Source organism: Curcuma longa, chromosome 4, assembly GCF_044706935.1.
Source record: "Curcuma longa cultivar G26 ecotype Majalengka, Jawa Barat chromosome 4, ITB_CL_G26_1.1, whole genome shotgun sequence".
Lineage (NCBI taxonomy): Eukaryota > Viridiplantae > Streptophyta > Magnoliopsida > Zingiberales > Zingiberaceae > Curcuma > Curcuma longa.
Window position 1 is genome coordinate 12,311,081 of NC_133864.1, and position 20,921 is coordinate 12,332,001.

Below are 20,921 nucleotides of genomic sequence, written 5' to 3' on the forward strand. Positions count from 1 at the left end.
ATCTCCGACCACAAAATAAAATTTTGATGTATTTTTAACATCAATTTAATATTATTTTAACATCAAATTTATTTTCAACTCCAACCAATACACGTCATTTTCCACACTAAAAAAAATATTACTTAAAATATTCTATTTTTTCATCTTATAATTTATTATTCAACATACATATTAATTTTAACATACATATTAATTTATTAAATATTTTTATTATGATCATAATTATTATTAAAATTAATATTTTAGGATACATAATAACTAATTTAAATATTTATAATCTTAGTAATATAATAAATATTTTAAATATTATTTATTTAAGTTAATAATTAATATAAATTTATAATATATAAAATTTATAAATTAAATTAATTTATTCAAAAGGCTGAGTTTATACTATTTTGGTGCAAGTGAACAGTACAGTACCAAGATGGTAATGCACTGTTCACTTACACTATTTTAGTGTAAATTATAGGATATCGATTGGAAAATAATTGATATTCCTTTTATATTAAATTGGTGTAAAAGAGTATCGGTTGGAGATGTTCTTAGCTGAGTTTTTTCTTACTTTGAATTTCCGAAGTTTTCGCTGATGTTACACGTGAAAAGCAACGGGAAATGAAGAGAGAACGGGGTTGATTAATTAAATATTTTAATTTAAAAGATTATAGGAAAAGTTTTGATTGATTGATTGATGTAGAATAATTTTAATTCATTAAATAAGAATTAGAAAATAATTTTAATTCATTAAATAAGAATTAGAAAGATAATTAAAATGTGAATTTGAGTTGTTGGGGATTTAATAATAATAAAATTGAATAATTTGATTAATTTAAATAATGTTGAAGATTAATTGCTGATGCCATTTAGTATTATATTAATTAAATATTAAATTATTTTTTAGAATTTTTCTATTTTAGTGGTGCCACACGATCGATCCCACGATCATCTGTGATGAAGTAAATCAAAAAATTATAATTGACCACAACGAGGAAAGACATTAACTCGATCTTGCTGAGATTCGATCCTTGTTTACTTCAATAAATTTACTCCATCGTCTAACTCAATTATGTCCCAGGAACTATACATTGAGTTTTCAAAAAGTGAAGTTGGTTACGACACAGTAAACTTGCAGAAGAGTTCTTAAAAAGTGTAGTGGATAAATTCTTAGGATAAGGAGTACATTTATCTTTTTTATCTCTTTAAATTATTTTTGTATATAAATAAATGATTAAATGGATTATATATATATAAAGGCAAACTATTATAACAATCATATTTTATATCCATTTTGCCCCACATCCTATTCTTGCTTCATTGAAATATAAAGGCAAGAAAGACAAATTGAGACAGATGTTTAAAAAACCTATTGTGGTTAGTTTTAGAATAATCTTAATTGATACAGACTTTATATAAAACTAATAAATTTTAGAATAACTTAATTGAGACAAGAGTTTTGAATAGAACTAGACAGATTTTCAAATAAACTTAAACGAGAAGTTTTAGAATAGAACTAGAATCCTTTTGACATGAATTCCAAAATAAATTTAAATTTATTACGTCTGCATAACTTAATTTTAATAAAATTATATTATAACTACATTTAAATTATAGATTAGCGACACAATCCTGTCAATGTTTGTCGAATTCCATTAACAGGAAAATAGTAAGAATATGAAGCATCAAGCACTGAAAGTGAAATTGCGAAATGATAGAAGTGATTACATGCCTCAGAGTCGCAACCTGATCAAAAAAACTGGACGAATTTTCCTGCAAAAGTAATTTGAGAGTAACAGGGTTGTTCATCATAAATATGGGTCAGAATCTCTCAGGTATGTTTCTAAGAAGCTTCTGCTAAATTGGACTGTAAGAAAGCTCTTCCAGGTTGACGTTTAGACAGTGGACCATGGCATCCAAGCAGCTGCACAGCCAAACACATTCACAAGAATATAAATTCATTTGTTGCTTGCTTGCCAGAATTATCATGAAATATCAAAATAGTAACTCTATTTTTCAAGCAAATGGAAAGTTGAGAGGTTAGTTGAACGCACGGCATGGCAAGAGGGCGATGAAGATGCAAAACTATGGTAACAAAGTTGTTAATTCATCGCATCGAATGAGTAATGTATATATGAAACAGAAGATACCTTGGCATTGACACCATCTGGCATTATCTTGTTCTCGCTCTTCCATTTCACATAGTCAGCACGGTTGAACTTAGTAAAGCCCCTGAGAACCAGTTTACAATGTCAGCAGATAAAATAACATACATGACAACTCCAATGATCATTCAAGGCCTGAAAATGGTGTCTATGTCGCATCAGAGGCAAAATGTAGTTCATGAACTATAGAGATATGATATTAGATTGGATAATAATAGAAACCTGAAGGAAGCCCTTATAGAAATCAAAGGGATATCATCTGAACTTCGGGTTTTCGTTCAGATACTTACCACTTTCCGCTGACAATTATCTTTTGACGGCCAGGGAACTTGAACTTGGCCCGCCTTAATGCTTCTTGAGCATTATGGCTATTGTTGTCCTTGCAGCGAACAGACAGAAGGACTTGCCCAATACTTACCCTAGCGCATGTCCCTTGAGGCTTCCCGAAGGCACCCCTCATGCCAGTCTGCAGCCTATCAGCTCCAGCACAAGAAAGCATTTTGTTGATACGAAGAACATGGAAAGGATGAACTCTCACTCGTAGGTGAAAAGCATCCTTCCCAGCAAATTTTGTCATATACTTATTGCAAGCAATGCGTGCAGCCTCAAGAGCTTCACTGGAAACATTTTCCTTCTCCCAACTCACAAGGTGAACACAGAAAGGAAACTCATCAACCCCTTTCTTCTTCATTCCAACATCATAGATCCTAATCTTAGGATCAGGAACACCACGGCAGTACCGTGATTTAGGATACGGTTTGTTCTTAATCTGACGATAACAACGTGCAGGTCCTGTACGAAGAATAACCATAAGGTCTTTAATGTTTCCAGCAAAAGTATTGTGATTTGAACAATGAGTTCAATGACAAACTATATACAACAACAACAACAACAACAACCAAGCCTTATCCCACTAAGTGGGGTCGGCTATATGGATCCTTTTACGCCATTGAGCTCTATCTCCTATTATATCATCATTTATATTTAAATAAATTTTATCTTGTTTTATTGTTGCTAACCAAGTCTTTTTTGGTCTACCTCGCCCTCGTTTGATATGCGTATTTGTTATAGTTTCACACCGCCTAACTTGAGCATTTATCGGTCGTCTAAGTACATGTCCGTACCACCTTAAACGTGTCTCACGGAGTTTTTCCTCAATAGATGCAACTCCAACTTTCTCTCTAATGCTCTCATTTCTTATTCTGTCCATCTTCGTATGTCCACACATCCATCTTAACATCCTCATCTCCGCAACTCTCATCTTTTGCTCATGTGCTCGAGTCATAGCCCAACATTCAGCGTCATATAACATGACAGGTCTAATTGCCGTTTTATAGAACTTTCCTTTAAGTTTTAGAGGCACTTTACGATCACATAAAACACCTGATGCTCTCCTCCACTTCAACCATCCTGTTTGTATTCTATGTAAGACATCTCTCTCAATCCCTCCATCGGCTTGCAAAAATGATCCTAAATATTTAAAACTCTCAGTTTCAGACAACTCATCATCTCCTATTTTAATACTTGTCTCACTACGTTCAATATTGCTAAACTTAAATTCCATATATTCTGTCTTTACTCTACTAAGCCTAAAACCTTTCTCTTCTAGTGTTTCTCGCCAAGATTCTAATTTAGCATTTACTCCCTCACGTGTCTCATCTACCAATACAATATCATCTGCAAACAACATGCACCATGGTACGGTATCTTGAATATGTCCAGTAAGTTCATCCATGATTAGTGTAAAAAGATAAGGACTTAGAGCTGACCCTTGATGTAACCCTATCTTTATTGGAAATGCTTCAGTTAATCCGCCTGAAGTCTTCACTCTAGTCGTTACTTCCTCATACATATCCTTAATTAGGTCAATATATACTACGCTAACACCCCTCTTTTCTAGAATTCTCCATATAATTTCCCTTGGGACTCTATCATAAGCTTTTTCTAAATCAACAAATATCATATGTAGATCTTGCTTTTGCCCCCGATACTTTTCAATTAGTTGCCTGAGAAGATGTATAGCTTCTATTGTCGACCTACCAGGCATAAACCCAAATTGATTTTCGGTGACCATAGTCTCTTTCCTTAATCGTTTTTCTATTACTCTTTCCCAAAGTTTCATGGTATGACTCATTAATTTAATGCCCCTATAATTTGCACAATTTTGTACGTCCCCCTTATTCTTATATAAGGGAATTAGAGTACTTACTCTCCATTGATCTGACATTTTCTTTGTTTTTAATATCATGTTAAATAATTTTGTAAGTCATTCAATACCTTGTTTTCCTAAGCACTTCCATACCTCTATCGGGATATCATCTGGTCCAACGGCTTTTCCATTTTTCATTCCGTTTAAAGCTTGTTCTACTTCTGAAATTTGAATTCTACGATAAAAATTTAAATTTCTATACTCATTTGACCTGCTTAAATTACCTAAGTTAAGTTGATCACCTACACCTTCATTAAAAAGTTGATGAAAATACCTCTTCCACCGCTCTTTTATTTCTCCATCATTTACTAATACCCTATTGCATTCATCTTTAATACATCTTATTTGGCTAATATCTTTTGTCTTCCTCTCTCTCACTTTAGCTATTTTATAAATGTCTTTTTCTCCTTCTTTTGTATCCAATTTTCGATATAATTGCTCAAAAGTTGTATTTTTAGCTTCATTCACTGCTTTTTTAGCCTCTTTCTTAGCTAATGTATATTTTTTAAAATTTTCTTCATTCTTACAAATATATAATTTCTTATAGGCTATTCGTTTTTCCTTCACTTTTTCCTGTACTTTCTCATTCCACCACCAAGATTCTTTACTTGGTGGTACATACCCCTTTGACTCGCCGAGTATACTTTTGGCTATTATTTTCAACTTTGATACCATTTTATCCCATGTCGTAGTAGGGTCACCGTATACTTCACCTAATACTTGTCCTTCTACCTTCTCCTTAAATATGTTTTGTTTCTCATCCTTCAACTTCCACCACTTAATTCTAGGAGTAGTGGATATTTTCTTTTTATGGATATTATGCTTAAGACGTATATCCAATACTACTAACCTATGTTGGATTGTTAAACTTTCTCCAGGAATGACCTTACAATCTTTACAAATCTTTCTATCCCTCTTCCTAACCATAAGAAAGTCAATTTGCGATTTATTATTCCCGCTTTTAAATGTGATCAAGTGTTCTTCTCTTTTCTTAAAAAACGTATTAGCTAGTATAAGATCATATGCTATCGCAAAATCCAGTATAGTTTTACCTTCCTCATTTCTTGTTCCAAACCCATAATCCCCATGCACCCTCTCATATTCCTCATTTTTCACTCCAACATGTCCATTTAGATCACCTCCTATTAAAACCATTTCATTTGATGGAATATTTTGTAATACTTCATCTAGGTCATCCCAAAACTTTGATTTAGTATTTTCATCTAATCCTGCTTGAGGTGCATATACACTAATTACATTTATAGTGTCTTTCTCCACTACTATTTTGAGAGCTATAATTCTATCCCCCTTTCTATTTACTCCTACAACTTCATCCTTTAACGAACTATCTACAATAACACCAACTCCATTTCTTGTTTTACTCTTCCCTGTGTACCATAACTTATAACCCGAGTTCTCTATTAACTTTGCCTTTTCGCCTACCCATTTTGTCTCTTGTACACACAAAATACTAATTCTTCTTCTAATCATCGTATCTACTACCTCCATTGTTTTACCAGTAAGGGTTCCTATATTCCATGTTCCAAATCTTAGACTATTAATTTTCCTATAATTTTTATTCTTACCCAACCTATGGTGTGAGAACTTTTGCTCATTTAACACTACACCCAAGTGTGACAAACTATATCTAAACCAAATTTTCTTTTTGGTCTTAAAACATAATGAATCACTTCTAATGATCCTATGAATCACCCTTTGTGTATTGCTCTCATCAGATGGTGAAGGTCTATGCATCACTTACTCCTACTAAAAATAAATGAGGAATGACAATCTCATAGTCTTCTTAAAAAATCACTGAGCATCTATTTCTCAACGTATGACAGTTAACCCCACCTCTAGTCATGATTGGAAATTTTTAAAAAACTATAATGTTGGAAAATCATAATATAAACGAGGTATATGTATGTAATAAACCCATTAATATGTTTAGTAAGTAAAAGGAGGCACTCTGAATAACAAAAAGATTCACTTTTTCCTTGATATTACATATGCTACAAGTGAAATTAAAGATAATCCCCAGATATGTATCTTACAACTATGATACAGATGCCGACCAGTAGACAGTAGTAGTAACATTTCATATACGATAGATTTTACATAGATACGATGGTATCAAATGCACATTACCAAGTCGATTACGACCAAAACAGCACGGTTCGAACAACAATGGAAAACATAATCTACTTATCATATTTATTTCCATACTGTGAACATAATTTTTCTGATAAAAAAAGGTAAAATAAGGCGAGTACGCAAGAACAGAACGACGCAAACGATAGACCGTATACAACTAAATGAAGTTTAAAGTAGATCCGCCTGATTTCATGTCAGGCAAAACGATCTATTGAACTTTATTCAACATGTTAAAATGCCTCCTGTAACCGAAAACTAGCCCATAGAAGAGATGATCAATAAACACAGAAAATTCCATTTTTTTCAGAAAAAAAATCAATGAAGATTGACATATGAAAGCTATACTCCACTAGAAAGCAGAGGACACCGAAGAGGATCAGATAGAATGAGAAAGCTTACGCCTGCCCATTGCTGCGACGAAGAAAAGCACAGGATCAAGGCCTACAACAAACCAGGGTAGTGGAAGGAGAGAGGAAACCCTAGGCACAAATTAAACCATCGGTTTAGTACCAAATGGCCCATAACAGCAAATGGGCTGCAACAGGACCCAGACAAGATCCATTGAATTGTTTCTTTTTAAATGTATCAATTCATCACAAATTCTTCATCCAAATATTTTGTTTTTGAATATAACAAAAAAATTTAGCAACTCTTGTAAATATAGCTCATCCCTTAGAATCTTGTTTCAGCAAGCGAGAGATATATAGTAGCTTTGCACAAAGTTGAAGCTTAAAACGCATGCACTAATTAACGATCTTCACTGTCTTGGCAAGATCAATGACAGAATGGAACATGATAAAGCTTAAAACGACAGCACAATCTTGCAGATTGCGATAGATAAAAACACTATCTCACAAAGCAAATTAGACTTGACAGACACCACTGCTCATGATCAAGGACCAGGTTTCTAGTCATGCACGTATTGCTTCGATAAGCTCCCTGTCACTAGTAAAGCATGTCCTCCGCTGAAGCCATGATAGGTTGATTTATATGTCTCAAGTTCCATGGACTCATAAAGCTATCCGTGAGCTGAGGCCCATCCCACATCGACATATTGCTGCTGAGATTGCTTCCTCTCATGCTGTGTGCTATTTCATTGAGTGATTCGAGTGCGTAGCTGAGCTCCATCACCTGAGCCATGAGGATAGAGTTCTCGGCCTCCATGGCAGCGCGGCGCTGTGTGGTGATGCTCAAGAGCATTATGATCTGGCTGTTCTCCTTCTTCAGCTGGCTCAACTCTGTTATCAAATCCGACAGTTGCTTCTGCTTGCGCATCCTTGATCGCCTTGCGGACTCGCGATTCGATATCATTCGTTTGCGCTTCTTCTGCTCCATGAGAGACTGAAGGTCTTCGTCGGAACCCAAGTTATGGAGCAGAGAGGAGCCGGAAGAAGTCCCATCAGGAGAAGCCATTGGAATTTGGAGTTTTACAGTAGAGAAATCGTTTTAGGAAAGACTATAGTGGAATTATGACAAGAGAAAGCTAAGAGTCACAGGCAGAGATGTGCAGGCTCCAGTGATCAACTCAAAGATCATGGAAAACATAGAACCAGTAAAGGAAGACAACGGAGAAGGATTGTGCGAGATTGGTCATGCGATGAAGAATATTGCTTATCATAAACAAGACGGGTCAATTTTACTCACAGAAACATGAACAGACAGTGATGATGCATGTGATGGACAAATAACTAAAAAGAAAATTTAACGGAGACTATTAAACAGTAGATAGAACTTTGTGTTTTGCAGAGAGAGAGAAGAGTCTAACTTGGAGAAGAATAGCGGAATCTTAAGAAAAACTAAGGAAATCAGGAGAAGGGAAGGAGGAAAGGGAATTGTAACATTAGGAGTCGCTAGTATTTATAGAGAAAAATGGGGACCAAGAAAGAGGAAAGAGATAAGAGAAATATTAGAATAGTAGAAGTTGACTCAACATTGGCATTCCAGTAAGGCATCCTACAACAGTGACTAGTGTGTTAGAATAGCAATCACTTGATCAAGATTAATTCAGTAATAGGTCTTTGCGGGTCAAGCTTTCATTTTGGACAGTAAATATTTTGCTTTGTTTCTCAATCAAGTAGGTAAAGAACATGTTCAAACACTGCCAAGATTCTCATGCTTTTGTAGACTGGGACTGCCTTTTGTAAATGTGGAAGTAACCAACAGCGCATAAGAGCACTCCCACTCCCACAACATTTTAATTTCCCTATTTAATTCTTATAAAGATTGATAATTAAGGGGACAAGAGTCCTACACCAGCCTTTTGAAGGATGGCTTAGGTAGTCCCACTTGCAGACCACTAATTAGGTCCTGCCTAGTAATCAATTAAAGTGCCCATCATATATATTCTCTGATGGTGCTATACTCTAACAGCTTTGCTTTGCTACCATCAAGATTTGGATCAATTCTTCTGACCGAAGGAAAAACAACTTATTCAGGTTTTGAAGAAGAGAAAAGTGGTTTGATGTGAAGGAGACTTTTTATCAGCTCAAGTACAAAGACGACAGTGATGGAGAAATCACTTTACATTAAGATCTCTCGTGCAACTCTAAACAAACCTTGATGGCCAAATACTTCAAGGCGAAGTCAGTGAACAAGGCTAGCTAGCTTCGCTATCTTGTGTTTGAGTGGTGACTAAGAGTGACCTGTGAAGTCATCTTTTTGATCACGTGTCGAATGAAGGAGCAAGACTATATATGCCGCTGCTTACCTATGTTAAAGTAAACAGATCGTCCATATCTTTTTGATGCACAAGATGCTCTTTTCTTGTATTTTGTTGATGTTATTCTTCCTTCTTTGGCAGCTACCAAGTATGATATATACTTGTAGCTTAATTATTTGTGGATGATCAGCATGTATAATTACTGGGTTCAGCCTTCATGGTTCATGCAACATTACGAGATGCCTTGCAAAGTTCAATTAAAAGAAATAAAAAGACCACTACAATAATATTCTACGGCACTAAAGTTTTCCCCTTATTTCCTTCTCTTTGGCACCTATAAACATGGTCAGGCACTTATACATTACCATAGAGGTGGAATAACAAAAGAATATCCTCTGAACAAACAAGACCCCTGGAGTGGAGACAAATCAAAGGCACTCAAAATGGAATCTTCATGCACTATGAGATCATTTTGCTTTTAGAAATTTTTTTTCGTTCTCCACCAATACGTTAATCCAAGTCAAGCTTGCTATGAAGTAAAGTAAGGAGCGCATTTAAGAGTCGGATCTTTCTGTTTGTTGAGTGTTTTGAGACCCCAGCATAAAGCTGAACAACACTTTAATTATGCTACTTAGTTAATGTTAGTAACATTCCTTTCTATACGCCAATGAGGTTATATAGTAATTAGTATTCAAATACAATTCTGCAAAGAACTTTTCTGGAGAATTGGCAAAAGGTTGGGACATTTAGTTGATGACAGATTGATATTACAATAAAAAATAATAACAAAAATAGATGGGAAATTGTACTTCCCTTTCTAAGGCTTGTCCGATGTAAGGTTTTTAGAGAGTGTTCCGATGAGATATCGTAGAGGGTCAAGTCATCAATCAATGAATGATTTAACGGGTGCGACTTTTTAACAGAGCTCGAAGGAGAAAAGAAAGGTGTTGGAGAGTCTCGGCAGACCACTCTAACGCTCAAATTAGTATTTCGTGGAAGAAAAAAATAGAAGTGCAAAAGAAGAAAAAGACAAATGTATGAAGTTGCCAAAACTGTTGAGAGGGAGAGAGAGTCTCTCGTTCATACCTTACGAAGGGTTTATATATATACTCATGAATAACGTTTATTCTCGTCAACTTGAGAGAGATCACTAGTCGAGACTTTAAAAAATGGGCTCTAACGTGTAACGATTGTCAACTTGAGATCCTAACATATGACATCTAGATGACCAAGGGGGTGTTTGGTTTAAGGTTCCCCAGATGTAAATGTTCAGTTGAGTTCTTGAAATTTGTGCAATGGACATCATATGGGTGTTTGTGTTTAGATGGTGAATGTACATATGGGGTTGGGATAACTGGAAATTGGGGGTTGGTAAAAAGGACCTGTGGAGGTCCTTTTTGCCAACTTGAAAGTTCAAATTACACATCTACCCTTGTAAAAAATATATAAGGATTTTTTCAAGTTTTTAGTAAGGGTAAATAAGTAAATGGACATCCAAAATACAACTCAATCTCATATTCACCAAACACGATCATTTACATTTACATTTTCTCAACCTTTTCTCAACCCCAACTATACATTTACATATTTTCAACCCCAACTTTCCATTGAAAAAATACAACTTAAAACCAAACACCCCCCAAGTCTTCCAGCCTCGTAACTGCCCTTCGGTGCGGCAGTCGTTGATTATTCTTACCTTTTGGCTTTATGCACAGGTACGAGAATATCCAGGGGATCAGGTCTGACAATCACATAACCATCCTAACCCCTTTGTAGGTAATGTACGCTTGGGAGAATTTTGATAGTTTCTGTGTAAGGCAGAGGGTGGTGGGCGAGACGAGATGATTGAGACCTAGATGGCCGAGACCGCGATGGCCGAAATTATGACGGCCGAGATTGAGACGGTCGAGATCGAGATCACCGAGATCGAGATGGCCGAGACTGAGATGGCCGAGATCAAGATAGTCAAAACCGATGGCCGAAACCGAGATGCATGGTCAAGATTGAAACAGTCGAGATGAGGTTTTGGGGTTGGATGACATTGCTTTGGAGGTCCAAGTGAGGTCCAGACTGAACCAATGCTTGAGCCCAAAGTACAGTCCGAATCGGAGGCGACAACTATCTCACCCTTGTGATATCGTTTCTTCCAGATTCATGTTGACTTGTCTTGCTAGGTCAGTTTGAAATTTAACCTTCGCTTGACTTTTGATCTTTACTTCCGAAAGAAGTCATGTCATCCATGACACTCGTATCAGAGAGATTTGTGAAATTAAAAAATTGAACAAAAAAAGTTTAAATCGTAGACATGAGATTTGAGGTTTTTAGTTTAAGAACGATAGTGAAATTTTAAAATTATTTTTTTCTCTCGAAATTAATCATGTGAGTGGGACTAATAATTAATTAACAATGAGATTTAAAATTTATATAGAGTTTTTTTTTTTATTGTGGAGAGAGTGATAAATTTTTATATATTTGATATGATATACTAGAAATTATTTTTAAAAAATCATTTAGAGCTCTATACCGATTGGAGATGCCTATTTAAATTTACTAAAGGTTTTTTTTTGTGTAATGTTTGCCTTCTTCACGAAGAGCTCTCTCTTGGGAACTTTAAATTTGCTTTATGCCAATTGTCTGACCAACCCCGAGTTGTGGGGATTGCTGCTTAGTGCTTTGGAATCTTTAACTTTCTTCTTGAATCTGATCAACAGCAGGAGTTTTGAGTGTGGTACACCAAAGAAAAAGGGATTTGATTAGATTTGTGGGGTTGTTAAAGGTTTTTAGCGATACTAGTCTCTCCTGAAACATACACTACACCAATGCAGATTATACATAGGAAGCATATATGTGTGATTAACTAAAAAAAAGAATGGAAGAAACAAGACCTTACTGACAACTTTCTCGAAATTGCTATCGACTAAGAGGAAAGTGGAACCTTTGAATCTTCTGCAACAAAGAGGAAAGCACTCTATATCTTACTTTGTGATCCATCTTGATACTTCAGACGAGTACTGAGGTCCTCGTTTTATCAAAAGGCTTGATATGAAATAAAGCTTCTCATTCCACTCTTTTTATCTGATATGGAGACGCATGAAACCACTTGCAACATGGAGCAGCATTTTCTGTAACATCAACTCAAACTTTGCCTTCTCTCGCACAACAAGCAGTGCTGCAGGTTATCACCTTTCTTTGGCCTTCCACACACACACACACACACCACAAATGAGCAATCCTTCACATGGCAATATGTCAATCTTTTTTCCAAGATTTGACAAACACTACAACATTCTTTATCATCAGTGACCACCTTAGGCAACCATCACCTCCACCACCAAAGACTACTTGGCTAGTCCTCCTCTCCAGATAGTGCAGCATGCATGTGCAGTGTAATGACCACTGCAGCAAGGTACTTTCATTCCATACAGCTACTTATGATCACTTAAACTTGCACTGATGGTTACTGAGAAATTTTTATTCAATTATTGCATCAAGAACACTTTGTGGCCTGTGAGGAGGATGAGAATTTACTGTGCTTAAGTTTGTGAAAGAGAAAGGAACATGTTTGGAACTATCTAATTACATTAAGTGCCAATCATGGAGCATGCAGTATGAGTACTTTTGGCTCGGAGTATGAGGGCATCTCCAAATTGATGTGGAGCTCAAATCTAAGGAATTAATGGTGTGTTTAGTTTATTATATTATTCTATAAAATAAACGTTCAATGTTCAGTTTTTTTTTGTTTAATATATATATATATATATATATATATATATATATATATATATATATAATAATAGATGAGGTGGGTCGAGGACCGAAGCAAATGGCCTAGCAGGCCACATCGATTGAATCGGCTAGCCAAATTGTACAAGCCATTTTGGATGGATAGATTGAACGACTCTATAGCCTATAGGTGGAATGTGTTAAGAGAACCAAATAAATTGATGTATATGGTCAAGTTGAATGAGTTGATTGAATTAATTAAGCAATCGAACCAAGTCGATAGATTAACTCAGCAAGAGGTGTTCATAGAAAGGAGAGATGGTTGGCATCTCCCTTGACAGGGACGGGAACGCCCTTCGGGCTTTTCTGTTAGCGCATACGGTTAATTAGGCTCCCCGCTTCGGTGGATCTTTATCTAATTTTTTATCCCCAGAGCATGGTTGAATTCGTGACTGTGGGACAGATTTGCTGAAGTGAGTAATGGTCAAATTTTAATGAAGCTGAGGCAATACCTTTTTCCGTAGTGGTCAACTACAACTTTTCGATTTACCTTCTCACAGATGATCATGGGTCAATCGTGTGAAACTGCTGGAGTGACTGCTTCCACCTTTTGCTGAAGATTAACTAAGCAAGAGGCAACTTAGCCAAGCCAGTACTGGATAAGGTAGATTTGCTAAACAAGTTAAGTGAAGTGGTTGAGTTATATAGATGAGCTAAGCCAACTAAACAGATTATGTGAGATGAGCAATACGAAGCAGACGAGGCAACTCTACTGAGTCTACCATGAATACCTAGTAACACAATTCAAGTTATTCAGCTTAAATTATATATTAATTGGTTTGATTGTTTAAATCATCACGAGCGGCAAGACGACCGCATACGGTCCTTTTTTTAAATCAATTATTGAACTTTTTAAACTGATTAATTTTGAAGATGACCTATCCAATTCTATAAAAAATTTTCACTCACTGTCAAAATAAATTTAGAAAGTATAAAATGGTCCAACATTAACCGTTGGATTTATGTAACTCATGCCTCGCCATTTATGTTGTGCCCCGGACAGCGTACAGACTCATACACTGTACGCCCGTCATATGAAAATGAAACTCACACTGTCACACAGCTGGTATTGAAATAGAGAATGTACAAGCATTTGACATTATTCACATCAGAACATTTTGAAAGCGTAAATGTACAAATTCTATTTGTCTAACATTTGTATTATATTATACTATTCTTCATTTGAGGTTAAAAATAATAAATTTTAAATTTTAAATTCTTCCAACAATGATATTATTATTTGAATTTAAACTCTTAACTTCTAATTTACTTATCATTACGCCAAGCAAATGTTGATTTACAAAATGCTTGTAAGTTGTAATAACACGATGGATAAGACAATCTATAAGTATAGTAAGTTATTTAATTTAATAATTCAAATGTTAAAATTTTACCCCATTAATTTCAGAAATAATCGATTTTATTTTAATTCACCTATTATATAAATTCGAAACATATTTATCTCATTTAAAATTAAAATTAAAATTTTATTATTATTTCTCTAAATATTTTATAACTACGTTATATCCTACCCCACATAAAAGCATCTAAGCAGTTATATGCGAGAAGAGGAATGGTTCTTTGAGACCAATAATATCTTAGAAAATGCTTTCTTCAGGTCTAGCTCACCCGCCCCAATCTAACTTCCGTATACGGCTTACCTACTCCAGTCGGGTCACTGGTTGCTGTCCAACAAACAAGAGCCACCACACACCTCATTTTCTTCCAACTCAAACCAAAGATTTAAAGAAAACATTTCCTAGATATTACATTTTGACGTTAACAAAGAAAACATTTTGCCCAACTTGCTTTCACAATTGATTATTGTAGTTTTTATTTGTTGAGAGCTCTCGGTCTTCACAAAATTAAGTTCCAAGAAACAAACCATTCATGAGGCTCTTTATGAAATCGTAATGGAATAGAATGCCCCGAATCAGGAACAAGATCGCTGCGCGGTTGACCAAGAAGAGCACGATTACTAAATATCAGAAGCTAAGAATGCACCCAATCCATCAATTTGAGATGAGAATGATATCTCATGCCCTGGGTTTGCAGACGACGGTGGAGTGCTTGAGGATGTGGAGGCTGAATTGACCGCCCTTCTCAGCGGTGTCGACCTGCTTGGTCCCCGGCGGCGGCAGCAGCTCGAAGTTCTGGACGAGGCGGCCGAGGGTGATGCTGAGGATGGGCAGCGCAAGAATGATGCCCGGGCAGCTACGGCGGCCGACGCCGAAGGGCAGGTAGCGGAAGTCGTTGCCGTTGGCCTCCACCTTGGCCTCCTCCTCCAGGAAGCGCTCCGGGCGGAACTCCTCGGGCTTCTTCCAGTGGGCGGGGTTGTTGGCGAGCCACCAGGCGTTGACCAGTATCTTGCTCTCGGCCGGGATGTCGTAGCCGCCGAGCTTGGCGTCGTGGAGGTTCATGTGGGGGACGAGGAGGGGAATGGCCATGCGCAGCCGGAGGGTCTCCTTGATCACCGCCTGCAAGTAAGGCAGCCTCTGGATGTCCGGCTCCGTGATCGGCACCCCTGGTCCCAGCACCGTGTCGAGCTCTGCCCGAAGCTTCCGCTGAATCTCCGGATGGTTCACCAACTCCGCCACACCCCATTCGATCGACCACAATGTAGTCTCGATGGCTGCACTCACATGGTACTCAATCATTTAAAATGAACAATCAATTAACAATTTCAAGAGGGAATTCTTATCCAAACAGAATGCATGACCATTAGAAATTTCCTGGAAGAAATTTCCTGGAAGCTAAGCACTGGGAAATTGCCAAATAGTTGTCTAGCTACCACATGATTCAATAACTCAATTATGAATTAGCTACTTTTTCCAGATGAGACAGCAACTTGTATTATGCAAGATAATTAATATGAGGTCATCCTTTTCTTTTGTCTACGATGGGCTTGCCCTAAAATTGCAGAGAAATTCTCCATTTTCTGTAGGAAACTACAATTGCGATGGTAAAGAGCAGTGGTGATTGATAAGAACCTGCAACATTGATGTTCTCGACTATGTAGAGAACGTTGTCGTAGTTTATCTCCCCTCTCCTCTCCGCATCCAAGATGTGATCAATGGCGCAGTTGAGCTCCATCTTGGATCCCATTTCCTCCATCATCTTCCTGCTCGATTCGAATCGTAAACAAATTAGCGTACATTGATCGAATGCCTTCCAGAACATATAATCTCAAAATAACATGGCAACGAGAACAAGTAGATTATACTTACTTTTTCTGGGCTACAAAGTGGTCGTCGAAGAGACTGAGACGGCTTTCCTTGAGATCCTGGCACTTCTTGAGATAGCCCCTAAGGAAGGGTCTCAAGATGGGGATGAAATCACCATAATTGTAATCGAAGCTCTGGGCGAGGCGGCTGCGCTCGCCGTTGGCCGCCTTGAGCTTGTTGAAGAGGGGGTCATCCATGCTTTGGAAACGGTAGTTGAACATGATCCGATACATGTTGTTGTACATCATGAGCTGCAGGCGGCGGCGGAGCACGACTCCCTCGGTGGCGGCCTTGGCGTCCTTCTTCACATCTTCCACCACCTGGCGCGCCTCCTCCTCCCACCCCTGCCGGTTCTGCTGCACCACCTTGCTGGTAAAGAAGGGCACGGTCATGATCCGCCGCATCTTGCGCCAGTGGTCGCCGTAGACGGTGAAGACCATGTCCTGGCCCTTGCCGGTGAAGATGTCAAAAACGACGTTACGGGTGCGGGAGCCGAACTCAACACCCTGCGCGTGGAGGACCTCGCGCGCGAGCTCCGGCGAGGAGACGACCACCAAGTTCCGGACGCCCATGCGGAGGAGGAGGATGTGGCCGAAACGCTTCGCGAGATCGGTGAGGTTTCGGTGGTTGAGATCGTCGCCCACCTGGAGCCAGTTCCCGAAGACAGGCACGGGGAGGGGACCGGGAGGAAGCTTGAAGTGCTTGCCTCGGAGCTTGGAGACGACGATGGCGAGCGTGACGGCGGCAAAGAGGCCCAAAAGGCCCTTCTCCAGCAGGAGAAGATCCATGGCAACAGAACTGGAGGGATCAGATCTGGATGGAGCTTGGGAGGAGTAAAGATCGAAGGAAATTTATAGAAGGGTTAAAGGGCAGAAGGGAAGGGGGTTGGTCGAAGAAAGAGATGTATCGGATGGAAAGGCGACGGGTAGGTGGGAGGGAACCGGTAAGGGAGGGTGGAATGCGTGTCGGTTGAGTAAGGTGTGCTTCGATTAATATTGAAGTATCTTAAAAGATTTTTTATTTTAATATTAAGATGCTCCGTTTAAATTAATATATATATATATATATATATATATAATTTATTATCTTAAATTTTTTTAAAGATTTTTTTATATTAGTAAAATATTCGGATATTTAAAAATTAGAATAAAAAGAGAATGGACATAGGCAATTGATTGGTTGATTTTTTTTCAACCTAATTATTTTTCAAACTTTAATAAGTTTTTAAATATTTTAGTATCCCGTTACTGTCGATGTATCTTATAATATCTCTATTTATTTTAGTATCCCGTTATGTCAATGTATCTTATAATATTTAGTTTTTTTAATAAAATGATATTTTTTTTAAAAGTACTATTCGACAAAGTTGATTACGTTGTTAAGTACTTTTAAAAGTTAGGTGAGCATTTGGGTAATTTGCCGATTTATTTTACAATTCAAATTACTTGACTTTTGATTTTTTTTTTTTTTTCAGGCCTTCAATCCTCCAACCCATGCAGATGCAGTTGAATATCTTCATCTGGTCCAATTTGAACAGCAGGCGTGACGCAGTATCTTTTTGAAGCATCACAAGCACACCAACCAACCATGACAAACGTGATGGAATTTGTAAATAAGTTTCAGAAATCGAATAATAATTTAAATAATTAAAAATATAAATAAAATAAAGATTTAATTTTAACAAACTATAATTTAATATAAAAATATATAAATAATGATAAAGAAACTAATTGAAGAGTTATTATCTTTGTCATGTAATATCAACTTTTCTGCTCTGCAAAAGGTGGATCCGTCATCTTAGCGGCCCTACACGATCGGCCTCACAACCATCTGTAAAAAGGTAAACTCGAAAATAAATGTATCTGCTTTTGTCAACCACAATGCCCCTGCCACGTCACAAGTTTGGTGGTGCCCCTTCCGCTCACCTTCTACGAAGGAACTAGGAAGAAAAGGCAATGACATGGTCTAGCGGAAATTAAGCAAATAGTCAGGAAAAAATTAACCGAAGGCCCAAAAATAGCGTGCGATCGGAGTTCGGAGACAGTTTTAACGATCCGGAATGAAACTTGTCGGACCGCAGGAGTCGTTCCTAAATCCTTGTGCAGCTCTGCTCTCCCCCACCAATCGATCGCCCACAAGAGGAGCAGGGAAGAGAGGAGATGGAGGTCGATTAAGATTTGCAGGAATTCCTCTCGTCGATTCCTATGAGAAAGTTTGCGGTTTCGGAATCGACATGTCGCGAATCTCGACGATCTCGGAAATCCGCGAGCTGGACGACAGCCATGCGGTTGTCTCCCCTCGCCGAAGTAACAGTCCGGCCGCCGCGGTGGCCAGCGAGAGGAGGGAGAGCCCCGTCACCCCCCGCAGCCCCGCACGGAAGCTGTTCGACCTCGTCCACCTAGCTCATCACGCGCAGAGGGCCTCCGCCGGCGCCAACTCCGGCGGGAAAGCCAAGTGGAGATCGTTGAGGGACCGTTTCCGCCGGGCCGGTGCCGCCTGGTTGGCGGCGTCCTCTGCCTCGGAGGTCGCCGTCTCCCCTGGCCGTCGCGGTAATCAACCCATCAACGCCGGCCCCGTCCCTCGTTCGGTCTCCGTCCGGAACCCATGGCCGATCTCCGACCCCGAGCTCGTCTCCAACCGCACCACCTCCGTTCGCCGCCCCCTCTCCGTCTCGCTTTCCGTCTCCGTTCGCAACTCCGAGCCTCCCGCCGCGGAACCCTCCTCCGCCCCAGCGTCCGTTCGCAACTCCGAGCCTCCCGCCCCAGTGTCCGTTCGCAACTCCGAGCCTCGCGCCCCGGAACCCTCCTCCGCCCCAGCGCCCGTGAAAGTGAGCGCAGAGAACATCCCGAAGCCCGACGACGACGACGACGACGACGAAGAGGAGGAGGAGGAGGAGCGTAGTGGGTCGTCTGAGGCGGCGCCGGCAATGTCGCTGATGGCCTTGCTGGAGCAAACGGACGAGTGGGGAGGAAGCGGGAAGGAGGACGAGGAGGAAGAAGAGGAGGAGCTGGCGACGGATGAGGAGTCGGAGGGCCGCGACGACGGGATGCTGTATGTGTGCTGCGTGTGCATGGTCCAGCACAAGGGGGCGCGGTTCACCTCCTGCGGCCACACCTTCTGCCGCCTCTGCTCGCGCGAGCTCTGGGTGACCAACAGCGAATGCCCACTCTGCAACGGTTTCATCCTCGAGATCCTCGAGATCTTTTGAATCGTCGTCGGCGACTCTCATCTCTCGCAACGCCGGCGGCCGGCGGCCGTCGCCAATTTTTTTACAAATGGGATTTGATACTCATGCGTTTAGTTCCATAAGAATATAGAAGTGGTGGTGAGTGCTTCCTGCAGAACGAAGTTTCATGTCAAATATGTTCAATTTTAATCTTCAAAGAAATTCCATTCTTTTGTTTTTATTTTGCTAACTATTTTTTATTTCAGTAATCAAAACACCTAATGATGGTTATAGCACAAGTAAATAGCTAATTAGAAGGAAGAGCAAGGAGACATAAAAAATCTACAAAATTCTTTGGGCAAATTCTTGAACGAAAGTCTTTGTATCATGGCAATTCACCAAATCAAGCTACAGAATTCCAAAATACAACTTACTACGAGATTGCAAGCACATATACAATCTCGATTTCAAACTGCAAACGAATCGATCGAACAAAAGCAATCTTTCAAAAATTAATGAATCGAAAACGTATATATGCACGTGTACAATTCTTCTTCCATGCATGTCTCCCGCCGGAGTTGGTATTCAATTGTTCCCGTCGGCGTTGATCCCACCGCCGGGGCTGGACGGCGGCACCGCCCCTCGCGGAAGCATGGAGAAGAGCAGCGCCGCCTGGCCTCGGCTCACTTCCACCCTCATCGAAGCGGAAAGCAGGGGCCTTTCTCCTTCCCTGAACCCGACCGTGTGAGGCCGAGCTGCTCTGCTGCATTCCGAGCCGCTGCGGCAGAGTAGAAATAGCGCAACAAGTAGCACAGCTCTTGCCCTCGCCGCCTGCATCTCGTGAAGGAGGGAGGAGAGGGGATGAAGAATAATAGCACGAGAAAGAGAAGGTACATTTAAAGCGAATCTAAGAGGACGATGGCGGAGGTAATTAATTAAGGTCGATGAATTCAAAGGTGGAAGGAAGGAGAAAGAACTGGAAACGCGAGTTGCAGTAGTGCTGCAGCATGAATTCGAGCAGAGACATGCAACACGCCAACACCTGTACTCCACCCGATCTAAAGGTTGGTTCATTTGATGAATCAAATTAATTAGAAGAAAACATGTACACGGTTGCAAAATCACATTTTGGGGAACACGTTGGCTTGATTGGATAACGAAGTCAACTCCTTTCAGCTCCATTATTTAACTCTTCCTTTTTTTCATTCACGAATTGTCTAACGAAGAAGACCACCTTCATTCCGCTAGAGAAGAGATGCGTGGGGCAATCGAACATATCTTAGTCTAATAAACAAAGGCTCTTTTTCCATTTATACGAATGAATAGGACATGGGATTGATAAGGTTGAATCGGGGATGGGTTGACTCCTCAAGTGATACGATCAAAGCACTACGAATAGGTTAAACACGGGTTGGATCACTGATTACCTAGGACCTCTTTATCAAGTCGGTTCCTTATTGGGTTTGGCGATTAGTCAGGTCGGCGAGTGATTGAGTCACCCAGAAGCTGAGCAACTATGAAACCCGGGTATGTCCACTGCCGATCTAGGCCGATGAGGGAATTTCAC

The 20,921-nt window shown here is 39.3% G+C and overlaps 4 protein-coding genes and 1 non-coding gene across 6 annotated transcripts; 2 read left to right on the forward strand and 3 right to left on the reverse strand.

The window, feature by feature from the left end:
• Window positions 1-1,661: 1,661 nt before the first annotated feature.
• LOC141827579 (large ribosomal subunit protein uL16) lies at window positions 1,662-6,976 on the reverse strand. 2 transcript variants are annotated; one of them, XM_074714867.1, is made up of 4 exons: window positions 6,922-6,976; window positions 2,450-2,951; window positions 2,145-2,226; window positions 1,662-1,918 (listed from the first exon to the last, which is right to left on the reverse strand). In XM_074714867.1, the coding sequence occupies exons 1-4, from the start codon at window positions 6,929-6,931 to the stop codon at window positions 1,838-1,840; spliced, it is 675 nt and encodes a 224-aa protein (XP_074570968.1). In that variant the 5' UTR covers window positions 6,932-6,976; the 3' UTR covers window positions 1,662-1,837. The 2 variants fall into 2 exon arrangements, with proteins under 2 accessions (XP_074570968.1, XP_074570969.1); XM_074714868.1 differs by having other exon boundaries at window positions 6,868-6,923.
• Window positions 6,977-7,280: 304 nt separating this feature from the next.
• LOC141828239 (bZIP transcription factor 44-like) lies at window positions 7,281-8,051 on the reverse strand. The gene has a single exon (XM_074715628.1). It carries the CDS (start codon window positions 7,933-7,935, stop codon window positions 7,468-7,470), a length of 468 nt encoding a protein of 155 aa, XP_074571729.1. The 5' UTR covers window positions 7,936-8,051; the 3' UTR covers window positions 7,281-7,467.
• Window positions 8,052-13,203: 5,152 nt separating this feature from the next.
• On the forward strand, window positions 13,204-13,331 carry LOC141828731 (U6atac minor spliceosomal RNA). Its single transcript, XR_012601822.1, has one exon. It is a non-coding gene; the product is annotated as a U6atac minor spliceosomal RNA (small nuclear RNA).
• A 1,351-nt stretch (window positions 13,332-14,682) lies between these two features.
• On the reverse strand, window positions 14,683-17,028 carry LOC141826767 (trans-cinnamate 4-monooxygenase-like). Its single transcript, XM_074714066.1, has 3 exons — window positions 16,192-17,028; window positions 15,955-16,085; window positions 14,683-15,596 (listed from the first exon to the last, which is right to left on the reverse strand). The coding sequence occupies exons 1-3, from the start codon at window positions 16,974-16,976 to the stop codon at window positions 15,001-15,003; spliced, it is 1,512 nt and encodes a 503-aa protein (XP_074570167.1). The 5' UTR covers window positions 16,977-17,028; the 3' UTR covers window positions 14,683-15,000.
• A 1,219-nt stretch (window positions 17,029-18,247) lies between these two features.
• LOC141827101 (uncharacterized) lies at window positions 18,248-19,523 on the forward strand. Its single transcript, XM_074714372.1, has one exon. The coding sequence runs from the start codon at window positions 18,248-18,250 to the stop codon at window positions 19,394-19,396; it is 1,149 nt and encodes a 382-aa protein (XP_074570473.1). The 3' UTR covers window positions 19,397-19,523.
• The last annotated feature ends 1,398 nt before the right edge of the window (window positions 19,524-20,921 follow it).

What these genes read in the sequence shown, in the direction of transcription:
- LOC141827579 (XM_074714867.1), bottom strand. An exon ending in ATAATTGTCAGCGGAAAGTG is followed by an intron (nt 2,227 to 2,449) that starts GTAAGTATCTGA and finishes ACTGGTTCTCAG; the next exon opens with GGGCTTTACTAAGTTCAACC. An exon ending in CAGATGGTGTCAATGCCAAG is followed by an intron (nt 1,919 to 2,144) that starts GTATCTTCTGTT and finishes TTGGCTGTGCAG; the next exon opens with CTGCTTGGATGCCATGGTCC.
- LOC141828239 (XM_074715628.1), bottom strand. Translation starts at nt 7,935, where the DNA reads ATGGCTTCTCCTGATGGGACTTCTTCCGGCTCCTCTCTGCTCCATAAC.
- LOC141826767 (XM_074714066.1), bottom strand. Translation starts at nt 16,976, where the DNA reads ATGGATCTTCTCCTGCTGGAGAAGGGCCTTTTGGGCCTCTTTGCCGCC. An exon ending in CACTTTGTAGCCCAGAAAAA is followed by an intron (nt 16,086 to 16,191) that starts GTAAGTATAATC and finishes CGAATCGAGCAG; the next exon opens with GAAGATGATGGAGGAAATGG. An exon ending in CGAGAACATCAATGTTGCAG is followed by an intron (nt 15,597 to 15,954) that starts GTTCTTATCAAT and finishes ATGTGAGTGCAG; the next exon opens with CCATCGAGACTACATTGTGG.
- LOC141827101 (XM_074714372.1), top strand. Translation starts at nt 18,248, where the DNA reads ATGAAACTTGTCGGACCGCAGGAGTCGTTCCTAAATCCTTGTGCAGCT.